Source organism: Balaenoptera musculus, chromosome 1 (assembly GCF_009873245.2).
Source record: "Balaenoptera musculus isolate JJ_BM4_2016_0621 chromosome 1, mBalMus1.pri.v3, whole genome shotgun sequence".
In the NCBI taxonomy this organism is placed as follows: Eukaryota; Metazoa; Chordata; class Mammalia; order Artiodactyla; family Balaenopteridae; genus Balaenoptera; species Balaenoptera musculus.
The window spans coordinates 28035736-28054255 of NC_045785.1; the positions used below are offsets into that span (position 1 = coordinate 28035736).

At 37.5% G+C, this 18520-nt stretch overlaps 1 protein-coding gene across 5 annotated transcripts in view; it reads right to left on the reverse strand.

Annotated features, from left to right (window-relative positions):
- Positions 1-18520, reverse strand: part of ZMYM6 (zinc finger MYM-type containing 6) — a 43859-nt gene that overhangs the window by 3229 nt on the left and 22110 nt on the right. For all 5 annotated transcript variants that reach the window (XM_036872207.1, XM_036872216.1, XM_036872238.1 and 2 more), the window contains 7 exons: positions 17814-18089; positions 17495-17645; positions 14718-14890; positions 13458-13608; positions 12098-12232; positions 11493-11533; positions 1329-1473 (listed from right to left, as the gene is read on the reverse strand). In XM_036872207.1, coding sequence (XP_036728102.1) covers positions 1329-1473; positions 11493-11533; positions 12098-12232; positions 13458-13608; positions 14718-14890; positions 17495-17645; positions 17814-18089 — 1072 coding nt within the window. The remainder of the gene's footprint in view (positions 1-1328; positions 1474-11492; positions 11534-12097; positions 12233-13457; positions 13609-14717; positions 14891-17494; positions 17646-17813; positions 18090-18520) is intronic.

Consider the following 18520-nt stretch of genomic DNA (forward strand, 5'->3'; position numbering starts at 1 on the left):
TAACTTTGCAGGAGGGCAATTTTGCAATACATATCAAAATCTAAGCCTTAAAATTCTATGAGAGCTTTTGAATCAGTAATTCCATTACTTAGGATTTATCCTAAGGACATAATTAAACAAGTGGAGAAAGATCCATTTACACAGCTTAACTCAATACTGTTTATAATATTAAAAAACTAGAAGCAAGCTAATGTCAACCTTAGGAGGATGGATATACATTATGTACATCCATACGTTATATACATTGGAATCTATGCATCCATTAAGAATCTCAACGTATATTTAAATTTATGTTGATGTGGAATGATGTTTTCGTGCAATGTCAAGTGAAAAAGTGGTCTACAACAGCATACAGAAAACATCCTAATACTTAATCTAGAAATTCAAAAATGTATAAGCACACACATACCCACATATATAGCTGTCCAAAGATCCCTTACTACTTTCCACATGTGAATGTGTATTTAATAATTCATGTAAACAAAGAGTGTATCATTTTAACAGGAATATAAAACAATCAAATTTACTGAGGAAGGAAAACAGAATTCTCCTTGACTCCTACTAAAAGAAAGGCATCCTACATAAAAACTCATGGTCAGCTGTTGACAGACTAAGCTTTTACTTTCATTTTTTGGCTGCGCCGCACAGCATGTGGGACCTCAGTCCCCCAACCAGGCAACGAACCCGCACCCCCTGCACTAGAAGCGCAGAGTCTTAACCACTGAACCACCAGGGAAGTCCCCAGACTAAGCTTTTAAATATATTCTGTGAAGTAAAAGTATCATTAAAAACAAAAATCAAAAAATGTTTTGGGCAGAGTAGGCTATAAAAGTAACTGAAAACATAAGGGTAGTGGGATTAAAAGCAGTTAACATGGATTGGGGCAAGAGTGTACAATATTTTCAAGTATGAATTCAAATAATTTTCCTAATCACCAACACCTCAGACATATAGTTATACTCTTAGTCAGTCAATTCAGTGTTTAAAAAAAGAACCAAGGTTAAATCACTAATACTTTTAACTAAATTCGTATCTTGGTAATTATTATAATAGCCTGTCTGTACATTAGAAAAGCAGTGCACATGTACAGAAGATGCTTGTCCACTCTACACATAATGCTTTGCGTGCATATGGATTCGATTTAGTCGTTATTAGTGTTAATGACAATACAAAAGGAATAAATTAGATGTTCAAAGTATGTGATCCAAGAATTGTTTTCACATTTAAGAAATTGTCAATGACTTTCTTTTCCTTTCTTAAAAAATCAGAAACAAGCACACAAAACAGAAAACAAACTTACTACATGTGGAAAGAACAACAACACATACCTGTCTGACATTCCTTGTGTTGTGTATGTGGTTTGCAAGAGGTGGCCTTGGTCTGTGTGACGGGTTTGCACAATAATGCTTTGTTCTTTAAAAGCTTCAAAGACTGGGAAGACAGAAGTTTCATGGCATCTGTCTGTGTACTTCCCTAGTTAAAAAAAATCCAGAAACCAGAGAGATTTTTTTTAGTACCTTCTCACTGACTACAATTGCTATCAGTTGAAAGGTGACATATATCAAGAGAAATATAATTCTCTAAAAGAGTGGTACAAGAAAGTTGCTTTGGAAAATATATACTAATTCCTAATTCTTCAATCAGTATCAGTACCATTTATTGATTTAAAAAAATACTCTGCCGATAATAAGTACAATCAAAACAAAGAAAACAATCTGCTGATTAGGACAATTGGCTATTCAGAAAACTTAGATCCAACTTCAGACCATATGTGAAAAAATATTCCATATCAATTAAAGACCTCAACGTTAAAAACAATAAAACTTTAAAATCAATGGAGAATTTTCAAATAACCAGAACTCAGAGGAAGTATTCTTAAATAAAACACAAAAGAGTTCAAAATAAAGTAGAAAAGGTTGATACAACTGACTACCTTGAAATTTTAACTTTTGCAAACAAAGGTCTTTAAGGTTGAAGGATAAACAACAGAGTGGGAGAATGTATTTAAAACATGTTCTTTCATTCAGTAAACATTTACTGAACGTTTACTACAAGCCAGGCACTGTCCTTAGACCTGGGCATACAGCAGAAAACAAGACAAAGTCCTGCGCTTATGGGCCTTACCTTCTAGAGGGAGACACAGAATATAAACAAGTAAAACAAATACATAATGTATAATTCCAGGTCGTGATAACTGCTATGAAAGAAATAAAGCAGGATAGGGAATGGAGAGTGACAGCGTGAAGGAGAGGTAATTCTGGAGTAAACATTTGAGCAACGACCTTATGAATATTCAAAAGAGCATGCCACGCAATGCCTGAGGTCAGAGGATTCCAGGCAGAGGCACTGAGGTGCAAAAGACCTGAAGTGGGAAAGAGCGTGACATGCTTTAGGAACATCAACAAGAACAAGACTGAAATAAAGTTAAGCCAGGGCTAAAATGATACGTTTGGAAAGGTCGGCAGAAGCCAACTTGTATAGGACCTGGAAGGTCTTAGTAAAAAAAACAACAGAAAATTAGGATTGTACTTTAAGTGTGATGGGAAACCACCAAACGGTACACAGTAGCCTCCCTCATCTGCAGTTTTGCTTTCTTTCATTTCAGTTACCCATGGTCAAGTGCAGTCTGAAAATATTAAATGGAAAACTCCAGAAATAAACAATTCATAAGTTTTAAATTGTACACCATTCTGAGTAGCACTATGGCATCTCTTGCTGTCCCGTTCTGTCCTGCCCAGGAAGTGAACCATCCCTTTGTCCAGCGTATCCTGCCCATTAGTCATTTAGTAGCCATCTTGGTTGTCAGCTTGATTGCCGTGGTATCACAGTGCTTCTAGTCAAGTAACCCTTATTTTATTTCATAACGGCCCCAAAGAGCAAGAGCAGTGATGCTGGCAATTCAGATATGCCAAAGAAAAGCCCTTAAGTATGTCCTTCAAGTGCAAAGGGAAAAGCTCAACACTTATCACAACGCCTACGTTTTTCACCTCACTTCATCACCTCATATCACTATGACAAAGGTGAATACAGTACAACAAGGTATTTTGAGACAGAGATCACATTCATATAACTTTTTTTATAGTATACTATTATAATTGTTCTATTTTGTTATTGTTGTTAATCTCTTACTGTGCCTAATTTATAAATTAAACTTTATCATAGATATGTATGTATAGGAAAAACATAGTATATATAGGGTTCGGTACTGCCCATGGTTTCAGGCATCCACTGGGGGTCTTGGAACGTATCCCCCATGGATAAGGGAGGACTACTGTTATTTAAATTTACTTTTTAAATAGGTGATAGATGCAGTAATTTTGAATGATGTAACAATTCAAAAGGTATAAAAGCATATACATGAAAAGTAAGTTTTCCACACCTGCCTGCCATCTATCCAGACTCAGTCTTGAACACAGTGTTCCCAGTTTCGTATACATCCTTCTAGAGATGGGCTATGTAATTAAATACGTTGCTTCTGACTACACATGGTAGCATATTATTAGCAAGGCTCAGCACCTTGCTTTGCCACTTAGCGAACTATCTTGGAGGTATTTTCATAAAACTTTATACAAAGCTGCCTAGTAACAGCTTTATACACTGAATGTACTATATGTAATTTGAAGAGTCCCTGCTGCTAAACATTTAAATGTTACAAATCTTTTGCTATTATAAACAATGCTACAATAAATATCCTTACACACAAATTGATTCTACATGTGCTAGTATATCTATAGACCAAGGTCTTTTTTCCTGCAAAAGCTTTGTTTCCATTGGGTCCATGGCTTGGGAGAGGGCTCCAGCGTGGTTAAAAAGCTGCCTAGTGGCTGCAGGGAGAGGCTCAGGCAGAAGCCCTGACACAGGGGGATAACAGAGGGGCCCATCAAAGGCAGCTGGGCTGGAGGCTCCTAGCCCTTCTTGAGTTGAGGGTGACCCCCTCAAAGATATACTCGCCCAGCCCAGCCTAACACCAGCCGGTCTGTCAGGTGGTGGCCCATCTTCTTGATGAGTTTCACTTCCTCATCTATGAAGTGATTCTTCAGGACGTCACAGAGATGGGGGTCTGCACAGGCAGAACCAGGGTATGAAGATCCAAAAGGGCCTGGTTCAGGCTCTTCTCCACAACCATGGTGGCTTCCATGGCATCCAGGGTTTTACCCCACTCATCTTGGGACAGTTTACCCTGGAAGAGGATACAGCCACTGCGCTGGTTTTGCATCTTCAGGAGACTCAGAAGAAGTGGCCCACACTCTCCAGAGCCACATGACCATGGTGGAAATGGACGCTCAGAGAGTGGTATGTGTAGGAGGCCCGCAGAGGCAGGCTGACCAGGCGATTGACAGAGGCCTCCACCTTGGTGGAATAATTCTGACCAGTCTGGGAGTTCTTGGTTGACTGGCAGTAAGGACGATGTTGGCTGGTCTCAGAGACAGCGGATGGCTGAGAGGATGGTTCTGAAGGTTGGGACTGGAAAAAAGGCTGGAGGGCGGTCAGAGGCTGGAGGAAGGGGCGTCCCGGGGTCTATTCCAGCCAGACACTACTGAAGCAAGAGACATGCCCGCAGGACCACCAGGCACACTGACTGGAATAAGGTGTTTATAAGTGCTGCTTGGTGGGTCAAAGTATATGAAAATCCGTATATTACAATGTATGGGACCTAGTTCCCAATACTCTAAACATTATCAAACTTTTTTGCTATTTCTCAGTAAGTGAGAAATTATATAACAGTATTCAGGTTATATATTTTTCATGTTTAAGCATTATTTATATTTTCTCTTCTGTGAACTGTCTGTTCATATCCTTTTCCCTGTCTTCCTTTATCTTTTAATTCTACGCTTGTTTTTTGAATGGGTAATATAACGTTGACAAAATTCAAAGATTCAAATAGTAAACAATGAAAAAAGTAATTCTCCCTCTTAAAATTCTCCCCCCGTCTTTCAGTTCTCCTCAGAGGTAATCACTACTATTTATTGGCTGCCTCCCAGAGATATTCTATACAAATGTAGAGGCATGTGTTTTGTGTTTTTTCACTTATTATATATGACTGCTCTATGTCTGTAGAGAAAGAGCTGTCACGTTCTTTTTAACTGCATGATATTCCACTGCATGGGATACAGTATATTTAACTACAGTCCCAACAGAGCCACTGTGTATGCATACAGGGAACTCCACTTGCCAGGCCATGTGACTAAGTGTGGGATTGGAGAGGGTGCATTTCAGACTCTCTAAGTAGGGCTATTTTTTTCTAATTTGCACAATACCTCAGAATGAACTCACAATGGCCTTGACCACTGATGAAACAGTTAGGATGTTTACAGGCTTTTCCTCCTACAAACAGTACTGCAATTGTTATCCTTGTACATCATTCATAAATGTGCAAAATATACCTGAAGGATAAATTCTTAAAATTGGAGTTCCTGGGTAAAACGGTATTTACGTTTTAAATTTTAATGGTTTTACTAAATTGCCCTCTGTAGCAGTTTTACCAACTGCTATTGGCAATATGTAAAAATGCCTTAACAGTGTAATTCATCATTTTTATCTTTGCCATCTGATGAAACTGTAGTTCTAAATGGCATTTCTCTAATCTTGAAGTTGAATTATGTTTGCATATGTTTAAGAACTATTATTTCCTGGTCTGTAAACTGATGGATCATACTTTTGCCCATGTTCCTAATGGGTGTTGGGTCTTCTTACTGACTCACAGAAACTCTCTACATATGGAAAAAAATAGCCTTTTATGGCATAAATTGCAACCTTGTTTTTTTCATGTGTCTTTGGCTTTGAAGTGTAGTTGAATTTTCCTTACAAATCTTTTATGGCTTTTGGGTTCTGTGACATATTTAGAAAGACTTTCCCCACTTCTGCACTAAAATTCTTTCCTACACTTTTTCCTAGTACTTTCATTATTTTTTAAAACTTAAAACTTTTCTCCATCTAGACATCATTTTGGTTTAACTTAGTAGAAATCCAACTGTATTTTCTTCCATATGTCTACTCAGTTGTCACAACACTATTTACTGAATAATCCAGATCTCTCCTACTGATCTGAACTGCCACCTTTATTGTTTCTAAATTCGCATATATATATATATTTTTTTTTTTAGGTCTATTTCTAGACTTCTTTTCTATTGAGCTGTCTATCCATGGCTTCTTGTTGTTTCAACTATGTAGCCTTATAAAATTTGTTGTATAACTGATTCACTTTGCTGTACACCTGAAACTAACACAACCTTATAAATCAACTATATGCCAATAAAAATTAAAAAAAAATTTTTCTTAATTTGTAGTTATCCTATAATTTTGGGAACTAGCTCTTCCCCTTCTCTATTCTTTTTTCAGAATTTCATTGAAGGTTTTTAAAGCACTGGAGTGACAATCTGATTTGTGTTTTAAGACGATCATTCTGGCAACAGTGTGGAGAAAAAAACTGCAAAGGGCAAAAATGGAAGGAGGAAGACAAGTAGGAGGTCACTGCAGTAATGCAGAAGAAAGATGATGGTGGCTCAGACTAAGAAGACAGCAACAGGAGTGATAAGAAGGAACACTGGAGAGGAAGTGTGGGGGATATAAAACAGTTCTGCTTTATTTGAGATGGCTAGTCACAATCTAAGAGTAAATGTCAAGCAAGCAGTGGGATGGATACGTGAATCTAGAGCTCAGAGGTCAAGGCAAGAGAAATAAATCTGGTAGTCAGCCACCATCTAGGTGGTTTAAAACCACAGGACTATAATGAGTCCCCTACAAAGAAATGTAGATTGACAAAAGGAACAAATGATTGACCTAGAAGTTGAAGAAGGTATTTCAAGGAATGAAGGAGAGATCAATTGTATCAAATGTTACTGAAAGGATGAGTAGAATAGGAACTGAAAATTGACCACTGGATTTGGCAAAATAAACACTGATGGAGATCTTGACAAGAACACTTTCAGTGGAGTGGTGCAGACAAAAGCCTGACTAGAGTGAGCTAAGGGAAGATAACAGATAAGGAAATAGTGGCAGCAAGTAGAGGCCACACTTAGAGGAGTTTTTCCAAAATGGAGAGCAGAGAAATGGGACAGTAGCTGAAAGGTCATGGTGTTAAAGAAGGATTTTTTTCAGGTAGGAAATATTACTGCATGTTTTTGTGTTGGTAAAAATGATAAGTAGAAAGGAAGGCAAATCCAGAATATATAAAGAAACCCAGGACTTCCCTGGTGCAGTGGTTAAGAATCTGCCTGCCAATGCAGGGGACATGGGTTCAAGCCCTGGTCCGGGAAGATCCCACATGCCACGGAGCAACTAAGCCCGTGCGTCACAACTACTGAGCCCACAAGCCACAACTACTGAGCCCGCGTGCCACAACTACTGAAGCTCACGTGCCTAGAGCCTGTGCTTTGCAATAAGAGAAGCCACCGCAATGAGAAGCCCACACACCACAACGAAGAGTAGCCCCTGCTCGCCACAACTAGAGAAAGCCTGCGTGCAGCAATGAAAACCCAATGCAGCAAAAACTACATAAATAAAAATAAATTTATATTATTAAAAAAAAAAAAGAAATCCATAAGAAAAAGACAAACACAAATATGGGGAAAAATTAAAAACAGGAAATTCAAAGAAAATTCAAATGTTCAAAAACAGAAATATAAGCAAACACACTAGTAATCAGTGACATGTAAAATAAAATAAGATATTACTAAACAGATTGGCAAAAAAAAAAGTTTAAATCTGACAACATAAAATAACAATAAGGCTCTGGGAAATGAGTACAAAAATAAACTGCTGGTGGGAATAAAAACTGGAACAGCCACTCTACAGGGCAATTTGAAAACTAAAAATGCAAATGCACTTTGTCCCCAAAATTCCATAATTCCATGTCTACACTAGACAAACACCTGCACACGTGCACAAGGAGACACAGAATGTCCACTGTAGCAGAGATTTTTGATAGTGAAGCAACCTAATGTTTATCAATAGGCAATAGATAAATAAAAGATGGTACCTATGTACAATATTATACAGTAGCAATAGGAATATACCGAATCTATTAAATATCACATGGATATTTTAAAAAATAACATTAATTATTTTCCATGGATGTGTATATATGAATGTGAAAGATTAAAAATGGTCTGGGGCTTCCCTGGTGGCGCAGTGGTTGAAAATCTGCCTGCTAATGCAGGGGACACGGGTTCGAGCCCTGGTCTGGGAAGATCCCACATGCCGCGGAGCAACTGGGCCCGTGAGCCACAACTACTGAGCCTGCACGTCTGGAGCCTGTGCTCCGCAACGAGAGGCCGCGATAGTGAGAGGCCCGCGCACCGCGATGAAGAGAGGCCCCCACTTGCCACAACTGGAGAAAGCCCTCGCACAGAAATGAAGACCCAACACAGCCAAAAATAAAAACAAAATAAATAAATTAAAAAAAAAAAAAATGGTCTGAAAGGAAACACACCAAACTCAGAACAGTAGTTGCATCTAGGGTTGTGAAAAAGGACTGAAGGTATTGATTCATTTTTTAAAAAGGAGAAAAAAGGGAGGGTAGAAGAAAAAAAAAAAACTGTGAGCTAATAAGCCAAATCTATCAATGGTTAATTCTGGATGGAGGGAATACAGTAGAACAGGGAGTTGGCAAAATATGGTTCATAGGCCCACCACCTGTGTTTGTAAATAAAGTTTTACTGTTCCAGTGTTTTACTCACTCATGTATTGTCTATGGCTACTTCTGCACTACAATGGCAGAGGTGAGGTGTTGTAACAGAGACTGTATGCCCTGCCAAGTCTAAATATTTACTCTCTAGGCCTTCATAGAAAAAGTCTGCTGACATTTGCAGTATATTCTCTTCTTTGCACTTCCCTGTATCTCACCTTTCCCCCAAATTTAAGACCACTTAAATAACCTGAAGGAGATTCAGACCAAAGTCCCAGAGAAACAAAGAAAAGATTCTAAAACTGTCAGGTTTTTTTTTTAAATCATAAAAATACTACATTATTTATTATTATACTTTTTATAGACTAAACTGAAAATATTAATCACAACTATTCTGTAACATAGTTTAAATGATTGGTGAATTACAGAAATACTCCATATAGGGAAAACATATATAGGGCAGTCACATTTAATATGAGGGATATGTTCCTGAAAATCCTGAATAGTTCAAAACCAACATAATTCAAGACTAATTGTCCCATACGTATAAAGTAGAGGAGGGATGCATTATCAGAGTCATAAGCCTATAACCAATATAGAATATTTTTATAATACATATTAATAATACTTATTAATATAAGGTACATTAACAATGATTCATTATACAGTTAGGCAGTTAATAACAAAATTATTAATTCTACAACACAGTGATCTATTAATAATGTAATTTTAAGATATAATTTAATGTACAATACATAGCACACATATAGATACAAAATTAACTTAATGGTAGTTCATTAACTAATGTGGTATACTGCCTGAAAATAATGAAGTAGAGTTATCACCATCTTCCAACAACACTAATAATGGGAGAGTTAAGAGATATGGAACTAAGTAGGATAAACTATCTCTCCACATTATGGTGAAGGCTGGTCTGATTCCCTGGAAGACTTTTGCTAAAGAATGAATCTAATGAATCTAACGTGGTTTGGTTTTTTTTCTCATTTTTTCTTTTTTCACTGAGGATTTCTTGATATGCAGACACACTGTCCGTCTTTCGCCTTGCCACCATGGAACCGCAATCCACATTTGGATCATCTTCAAATATAGCAACTGGTTGCTGAAATATGGTCAAAAGTCTATGCCAGTCACTTCACTGCCAGTTGATGTGTTAAAGGCCCAGGCTAACTGCTGGAGCCCTCTTCCTGCTACCTTTGTTTTTCTAATTCTAGCAAGTCTTCCTTTATTAATCCCTGGGGAACAACCCAAGCAAAATTTCAACATTCAACAACCTTGCACAAATTTACCTCCTTTACCATTTTCATGGCTTTTTTTTTTTTTAATTAATTCATTTATTTTTGGCCGTGTTGGGTCCTCGTTGCTGCACGCGGGCTTTCTCTAGTTGTGGCGAGCGGGGGCTACTTTGTTGCGGTGCGCAGGCTTCTCATTGCAGTGGCTACTCTTGTTGCAGAGCATGGGCTCTAGGAGCGAGGGCTTCAGTAGTTGTGGCTCACGGGCTTAGTTGCTCCGCGGCATGTGGGATCTTCCCAGACCAGGGATTGAACAAATGTCCCCTGCACTGGCAGGCGGATTCTTAACCACTGCGCCACCAGGGAAGTCCCTAGTTTCTTTATTAGCAGATGTTATGGTGTCTTCCAAGTTAAAGCCTCTTTAAATTCTGGTAAAGCTGAAATGTTTTGATAGCTTCAGTGTTAGCAGATATAGCTGGCCTGCTCATTTTTATATTCTTAAAACCTTGGTGGGCTTTAAAATTGGAAAGCCAGCCATGACTTGCAGTAAACCTTTTTGTCTCAGTGTCGCCTCCTTTCAAATCATCAAAAATAATTCATGCCTTAGCACAGATGATAGCTTGGCCTTAGGGACGCATTATGGCAGCACTGATCTTGCAGCTGTGTTGCCAGGATTTCTTCCATTTATTCCATTATCCTTGCCTGGTTACAAGATAATTTTGTGAACTAAAGAATGTACCTGCTTTAATACTGCTTTGGGGTTTTTTGAGCATTATCTCTAATACTCTGCAGGGTGCACTCTCCTAAATTAACAGCATGAGATATCATAGCAATGGTCTGGCCTTCTTCACAAAGTTTTATCACATCTAACTTCTGCTCCAAATTTAGAATTTGTGGCACACTTTTTAGTATAGGATCACCACTTAATGAACCTGAATGACACTGTTATATGATATCAATATTTTAAAAAAGATTTTAATTGTATCAAGAGCAAATGTTAAGAGAGCAACACAACAGTCACTGAAAACATTAACTCAAGATCTGACACATTAGGTTCGTGTGATATTGATAAAGGATGATAGGAATTTTGTTTTCCTGTTAAAGTGATGCTGACATAGGACAACAATGAGATAGTCTGCAATTCTTTCAGCCTGCCAGATTTGAAATTATGTATTTCTTTAAATTTTTTTTTTAATCTTGAGAAGTTTCACAATAAAGTGGGAATTTAAATATATTTTTATTTTGCACTATTTTCAGCCTCACATAATTCAAAGATGCAGAAACCAACAATATACTGAACTTTTTCAAGAGACCTTCTAGTCTAAAAGAAAAATACTTGAATGTAGTAAAAGAGAAAAATAAGCAACCAGATGGAATTAACAAGTATTTAAAGAAACTAAGGAACCAGAACACAAACAATAAAATCAGGAATGCATTCTTATTAATGATCTAACTTTAAGATTCAAAAACAAAAATCAGTGCATAATATATTACTCTACTTTTTAAAAAGACTAAGCAGCAAATAGACATGAACTCAGACATACATTAGAAGGCTATATCCAAAATGAAACTAAACCCAAGGGGCATTCATCAGGAAAATAATTAATAAAACTTACATCTTCAATGATCTTTGCTGCCTCTTTAGTATTAACTGCACCTGTTATAAATTAAAACATACATTATCCCTAGAATATACAGAAGTAAACACTGAAACCAAGAGGTTACTTTCCTCTTGCTAAGGTTGTCTAGAGCCTAGTCCAGAATTTCTCAAAAAATGGTACAAGGAAACTTGGCATCAATACTACCTGCGGTGCTTGGTAAAGGTAGGGATTCCTGGGCCTAATCCCATCCTACTGTATTAGAATCTCTGAAGGTAAAGGCAGCGATATTAAAATCAATTGGGAGATTGGGACTGACATATATACACTAATATGTATAAAATGGGTAACTAATAAGAACCTGCTGTATAAAAAAATAAATAAAATTCAAAAATTCAATCAATCAATCAATCAATAAAATCAATTGGGTTCTTAAAAAAATAAACTATACATACCACTTCCTTCCCTATACATGCCACCCTGCTTGCTACCCACTTCCCTCAGAGACAGAGGGGCTTGTTTCCTCATATAAACATATATGTGAACATTACCAACAAGAGCTATTTACCCCAGACAACGCTCACCTCTACAGTCTACCCAAATGCCTTTACATCAAGTCATACCTTTTAAAACAACATTCCCTGTGAGCTGGGCAGGAGATATTTTTGCCAATGACACCACATTGGTTATAACTGGTATTGTATTTGTCCTTGCAGAAGGGAGCTCCACTGAAGCAGTTTGCGCCTTAGAAATATTTACTGATTAAAATAGACAAAAAGGTAAGACCTAGTATAAACAAAAGGATCACACACACACATTAAAAAAACCCTGTTAACAGCTAAGTTTCAAGGTACAATGCAAATATCTAACTCTGTATAATGTTGGGCTGGGTGATTCTGTTCAGATTAGTGTTCATTAGGACTTAAAGAGTACCTGATTCTCTAAAATTATAAACTTCAAATGATACTTAATAGGTGAAAATACAGGTATCAGCTTCAGGATTAACCGGACTTTTCCATTAGTGAATATTAAAATTCCTACACCTAAGCTTGATTCAAATAAAAATTTAACATGCTAATTTTTATAAGCAAGTTGGTGACGTAGCTGTCCATCCACATAAAAACAGTGACTTTGTTAACCCACATTATAGAACGAAAATTCTACCACCACCCTGACTGGTCTTAGGGAATGAATGATAACACAAAAGATTAGCACAAGGCATATGTGATTAAGGTGATGATTAATAAGATTGCAAAGGTAGACAAAGGCCAGACTTCAAAGTCAAAGCACACGAATTCTGTCAATTCAGCAGCACGCCAGGCTTTGATGAGAGAACATAACATCAGATGTTTTTAGTCTAACTCAGAGAAGTGCTACTTCAGAGAGCTACTTTCAGAACATGCCACATAGCTATTCATCTGGATATTTTGACCACATTAGCTGTCCTACTTGCAAAATTATTTTATTCTTAGCCAGGAAAAACTTTGCTACCTGTGAAGAACTGGTCTACTTTATTTTTTCTGATATAATTAACGTGTTGTTCTTTTTTCCTTGGCTACAAGCAAGCTCTGGATCAAATCTGACTCCAGTCACAGCAACCATATTAACGTACTTATATCCTCTTCCTTTGTTTGCCCTGATGTTCTGTTTTTATTTCTGGTTTATTAACTGAATAGCATATATCCCTTAGTGTAAGTTATTTATGTACAGATAAATTCAATCAAAAGCAATCAAATCTAATTTTCCTACAAAATTAGTGCTTATATATTTATTGATTCCTTGGTGTGTTTGATTTTGATAGCAAAAGGCATCAGGATTAATTTTCCCTCAAGAGCAATCTTTAAGAATTCTTACAGGAAAATTTAAGGAAATTCAGGCTATTTGACTCCAGTGAAATTTGTTTTATTATCTTATTTACAACTGTGTGTGCTGATAGTAACTTAGCACTGACATAAAGACCCCCTTAGCCAAGTTTAACTTTACCTTTATTTTGTGACAGAGGGTCATTCATAATTTGTTGACGATGACAAAACTCCATGACACAAAATAGGTTACAGAAATGTTTGATGTTTCCTCGCCATTTTATGGACTCACTTAGCTTACCCTGTCGTTTACAACCATCACACTTGGCCATCTGAGAAAGAAATGTAAAACAGGATAGGCTTAAAACTGTAAAATAATGAAAATAGAACACTAATCATAAAATCAGAGGAACTATGAAAACAGGATACATGAGTCAGTTGAGATCACAAAATGTAAGGTTCCTACCTTAAGACACTGTACTTAAAAATATATACACTATTTGTTTCGTATAGATGCCCTCAATTGAGAGGATATAAAAGTTATCTCCTGTTTTCAAAATTACTGATGAAGGAATCTAAAGATAGGCTTTTTTTTTTTTTTTAAACATTAAGAGGTAGCCTACTGCAGTATAAAGAATATGGGCTTTGGAGTCATAAAGACTTTGACTCATTCAACAAATATCTAACTAGATACCCTTCATCTTGAGCATTGAGATACATCTTGGTCATGTAATTATGAAAAAGACCCCCAAAGAAAGTTATGTGTTAGGTAGGTAGACAAGTAAACAGGTGATTTCACTGGAGTGTTACAGGTGCTGTCCATCACCTACCAGCTTCTTCAGGGGCACATTACTTAAACCTCCCTGGACCTTACTTTATTTCCTTATCTATAAACAGGCAATACTATACCTACCTCTTAGGACTGTGGTGAGGAGTAAATGAAATAACACTTATGAAGCACTGGACATGTATTAGTGGTTCAATTAATTGTAGCTTTTGTTGTTAGCCTTTCAAAAAAAATTTTTTTAAAGAAGGCAGGTGAGGGGTAAGGAGGTCAGAGTCATTTGACCTATGAAGTGAGAACAAGGTCTGACTTCAAATTTCTCAGAGTAACCTTCTGAATGAGAGAGCAACTTAAGGCAACATAACTATGTAAAGTTCTAACTAAAAAAAACCCAAAGTTATAAATAAGGTCCGTGTGCCTTATAAGAAAGCAAAAATTAAAGGAACATATCTTCAAACAACAACAAAGTCTCCTGAAATTCTATACTCTTTACCCCAAAGATTTCATGTTTATATTCAATTGAATTTTGCTTTAGGAGCCCATAATTTATTTACCCAATTCTAAACACCCAATTTTTCTTCTCATAATCTGAATATATTTCAAAGAGAAAATAATTTGTACTAACTTCAGAAAGCCAAAGAGATATATTACATTTACCTGGTAAAACAGAACAGTAAATTTGGTCATGCAGTCTTCACAACAAAACTCTTCTAACTTGCCCTCCAATCGATTTTCTACCAAATTAGGGGATGTCTGTGAACAATAACTGCACATCTTACAGTAGTTTCCCCATCGTTCTCCAAAGTCACGGGCAGAGAGGAATTTGCAAACTGAGAACCAGAGGGATAAAAGCAAGAAACATCAAGTTTATATAAACTTGAAGACAGTAAAGTGAGTTTCTACAGTCTTAGATACCAACTTTAAGCTAATTTCTAAATACTTGACACAATTATTTGCCTCTAGGTTAAAAGACAGTCTTATCTACATTCACAAAACAAACATATCACTTTTGAAATATACTCTAAATATTAGGTTGTCTATGTTCAGAAACATCAGAGGTATTGGGTTGGCCAAAAAGTATCTTCAATTTTAAGTAAAAATAAAAGACACATTTTTCATTTTCACCAAGAACTTTATTGAACAACGTATTCACCCTTTTGTTCCACTACCTTCTGCCATTTTTCAGGCAACTTCACAATTCCATCTTCACAAAACTTTTTTATCTTTTTGAGCAAAGAACTGTTCAGGTGCCTTTTACAGTCTTCCAGGGAATTGAAATTTCTCCCATTAAAAGAACTTTGTAAAGACCAAAATAAAAGGAAATCCGAAGGTGCAATGTCTGGTGAATACAGCAGATGAATCAAAATTTCCCAGCCAAGTTGTAACAGTTTTTGCCTGGTCATCAAAGAAACATGCGGTCTTGTGTTATCCTGATGGAAGGTTATGCGTTTTCTGTTGACTAATTCTAGACACTTCTCATAAAGTGCTGCTTTCAGTTGGTCTAACTGGAAGCAGTACTTGTTGGAATTAATCGTTTGATTTTCCAGAAGGAGCTCATAATAGAGAACTCCCTTCCAATGTCACCGTATACACAACATCACCTTCTTTGGATGAAGACTGGCGTTTGGTGTGGTTGGTGGTGGTTCATTTTGCTTGCCCCACAGTCTCTTCCATTCCACATTATTGTACAGTATCCACTTTTCATCGCCCGTCACAATTTGTTTTAAAAATGGAACAGTGGGACTTCCCTAGTGGCGCAGTGGTTAAGAATCTGCCTGCCAATGCAGGAGACACGGGTTCGAGCCCTGGTCCAGGAAGATCCCACATGCCGCGGAGCAACTAAGCCCATGCGTCACAACTACTGAACCTGCTCTCTAGAGCCCGTGAGCCACAACTACTGAAGCCCATGTGTCTAGAGCCCGTGCTCCGCAGCAAAGACAAGCCAGTGCAATGAGAAGCCTACGTACCGCAACGAAGAGTAGCCCCTGCTCGCCACAACTAGAGAAAGCCCGCGCACAGCAACAAAGACCCAACACAGACAAAAATAAGTAAATAAATAAATAAATTTATTTCAAAAAAAAGAGAGAAAAAAGCCAAGTTCAAAAAAACAAAAAAAAAAGGAACGTCTTCCTTACGTTTAAGTAGAGAATTGCATGCGGAAATACAGTCAAGAAGGTTTTTTTCGCTTAACTTATGTGGAACCCAAACATCAAAGCGATTAACATAAGCAACCTGGTGCAAATGATTTTCAATGCTTGATTTGGATATTTTGAGTATGTCACCTGTCTCCCGCGCGGTATAACGTTGATTGTTCTCAATGTCTCAATTTGATCACTATCAACTTCAACTGGTCTACCCAACTGTGGAGCATCGTCCAGAGAGAAATCTCCAGCACGAAACTTCGCAAACCACTTTTGACACGTTCGATCAGTCACAGCACCTTCTCCATACACTGCGCAAATCTTTTTTTTGTGTTTCAGTTGCATTTTTACCTTCCTTGAAATAATAAAGTATAATATGCCAAAAATGCTTTTTTTCTTCCATCTTCAATATTAAAATGGCTACATAAAAATTCACCAATTTTTTTATTTTTTTAATTTTTGGCCGTGTCGGATCTTAGTTGTGGCACACAGAATCTTCGTTGAGGCATGCCAGATCTTCTCGTTGCAGCACGCAGGCTTCTCTCTAGTTGTGGCATGCGGGTTTTCTCTTCTCTAGTTGTGGCACGCAGGCTCCAGGGCACATGGGCTCTGTAGTTTGCGGCACACAGCCTCTCTAGTTGAGGTGCGCAAGCTCAGTAGTTGTGGCGCATGGGCTTAGCTGCCCCGCAGCATGTGGGATCTTAGTTCCCTGATCAGGAATCGAACCCGTGCCCCCTGCATTGAAAGGCGGATTCTTTACTACTAGACTACCAGGGAAGTCCCTCAAAATTCACCAATTTTGATGTCTTTTTTTAAATGCACGCTGATATGACAGCTGTCACATACAACCTAACAAAATTGTTTCGAATGAAGTTAAAGACAACTAAGTGCTACTAGAGCCATCTTACAGAAAAAACCGAACCAACCTTTTGGCCAACCCAATATAAAAGTTTCTTAAGCCAAGAAGCAGTAATTGCCTAAGTACCCTCTTTATGAATGGGTGCAAAAACAAAAAGATCTCTGAAGTCATAGCTAAACTTACGAAGAGATTTTCTATATACTAATACCATTGACCTAATTATGTTTTGAAAGTTTTTCTTTATTGAGAGTATTATAACATTTAAAAGGATAGACTTTAAAGTGAATTAAGTATAAACTCAATAAAAAAGCTTCAAATTATAGTTCATTAAAGAAATTACTTGAAAATTAATTGTGGATTAACAGCTCAACTCATCATGAATTACTTCGTAACAACCGTATGCTCTGTGGCCAAAACTGAGCTTTTTTCTTTACCTTCACTACAGAATGGCTTATCAACCCCTGAGAATCGTACAGTCTCCTTTATAATTTTCTGCAGTTTACAGTAGTCACACATTGCCATAACTTTATTTCTCTTTTTGTATTCATCAGAGCAAATCGTGCCACAAAACAGAAACATTTTACCCTGCAGAGGAAGAACAGTCATTAATATCTAATTAAACAGTTGCTTTATTGTTAAGAAATCCTTTTCTTTCTCATTTCAAAGCAAACCAAGTGACTGTCAAAGATGAAAAGACAAAAATGCTTCCATTAGATAAACTCATATTCAATCCCTTCCACCATCTCTCTTTACCTTGTAGAAAAGAAGTTCTGGTTTTGTGGCAAACAGATGGTTACAGTGCTGACACTTGAGTTTAACAACTGTATGGGTCAAAGCAACTTGCTGGGACTGAGCAGAAGGAGGCTGGAGATTGGCTGCGGCAGAGCCACGGACGGAGCTGGGGGAAACGGCAGAGGTGTCACCTCCTCCTGCTGGCACTGCTGACCCAGAGGGTGGACTTACAACCACTTGGCCCTGAGACAAGGGCACTGCTGAAGAGTTTGTTCCTTTTGGCTTGTTAAATACATTCTGAATGAATACAAATAAGGCAAAGATTTTATCAACTGAGAAATAAGGTAACTTGATCAATTTCATTTTCTCATTTTAATAAATTAACTCCCCCCAAACGTTTCTTGAAAATTTTATTGAGTAGTTCACAGCAAGAGTTGAAATGGCATACTTCCAGAATAGGACTGAGAAATGCAACATTAAAAGATTGAGGACTAAAATTCAGGCTTTCCAGACAAAGATCTCTAGTACATGACTAATTAATAAATTAGAGCAGGCCTCTCCTTTCCCCCAAGATACCCCTTCACCTGCACTCCCATTACCAACCAGCCTCTCACGGCTATTAAGAGCACAGTGGCCACCAATAGTCTCTTTCTCCCTGGTGCCAGGGATACTACATCAGGCATCTTCCCACCCAGGAGGATGGGAAACTCTACCCTTTCCCTGTGTGT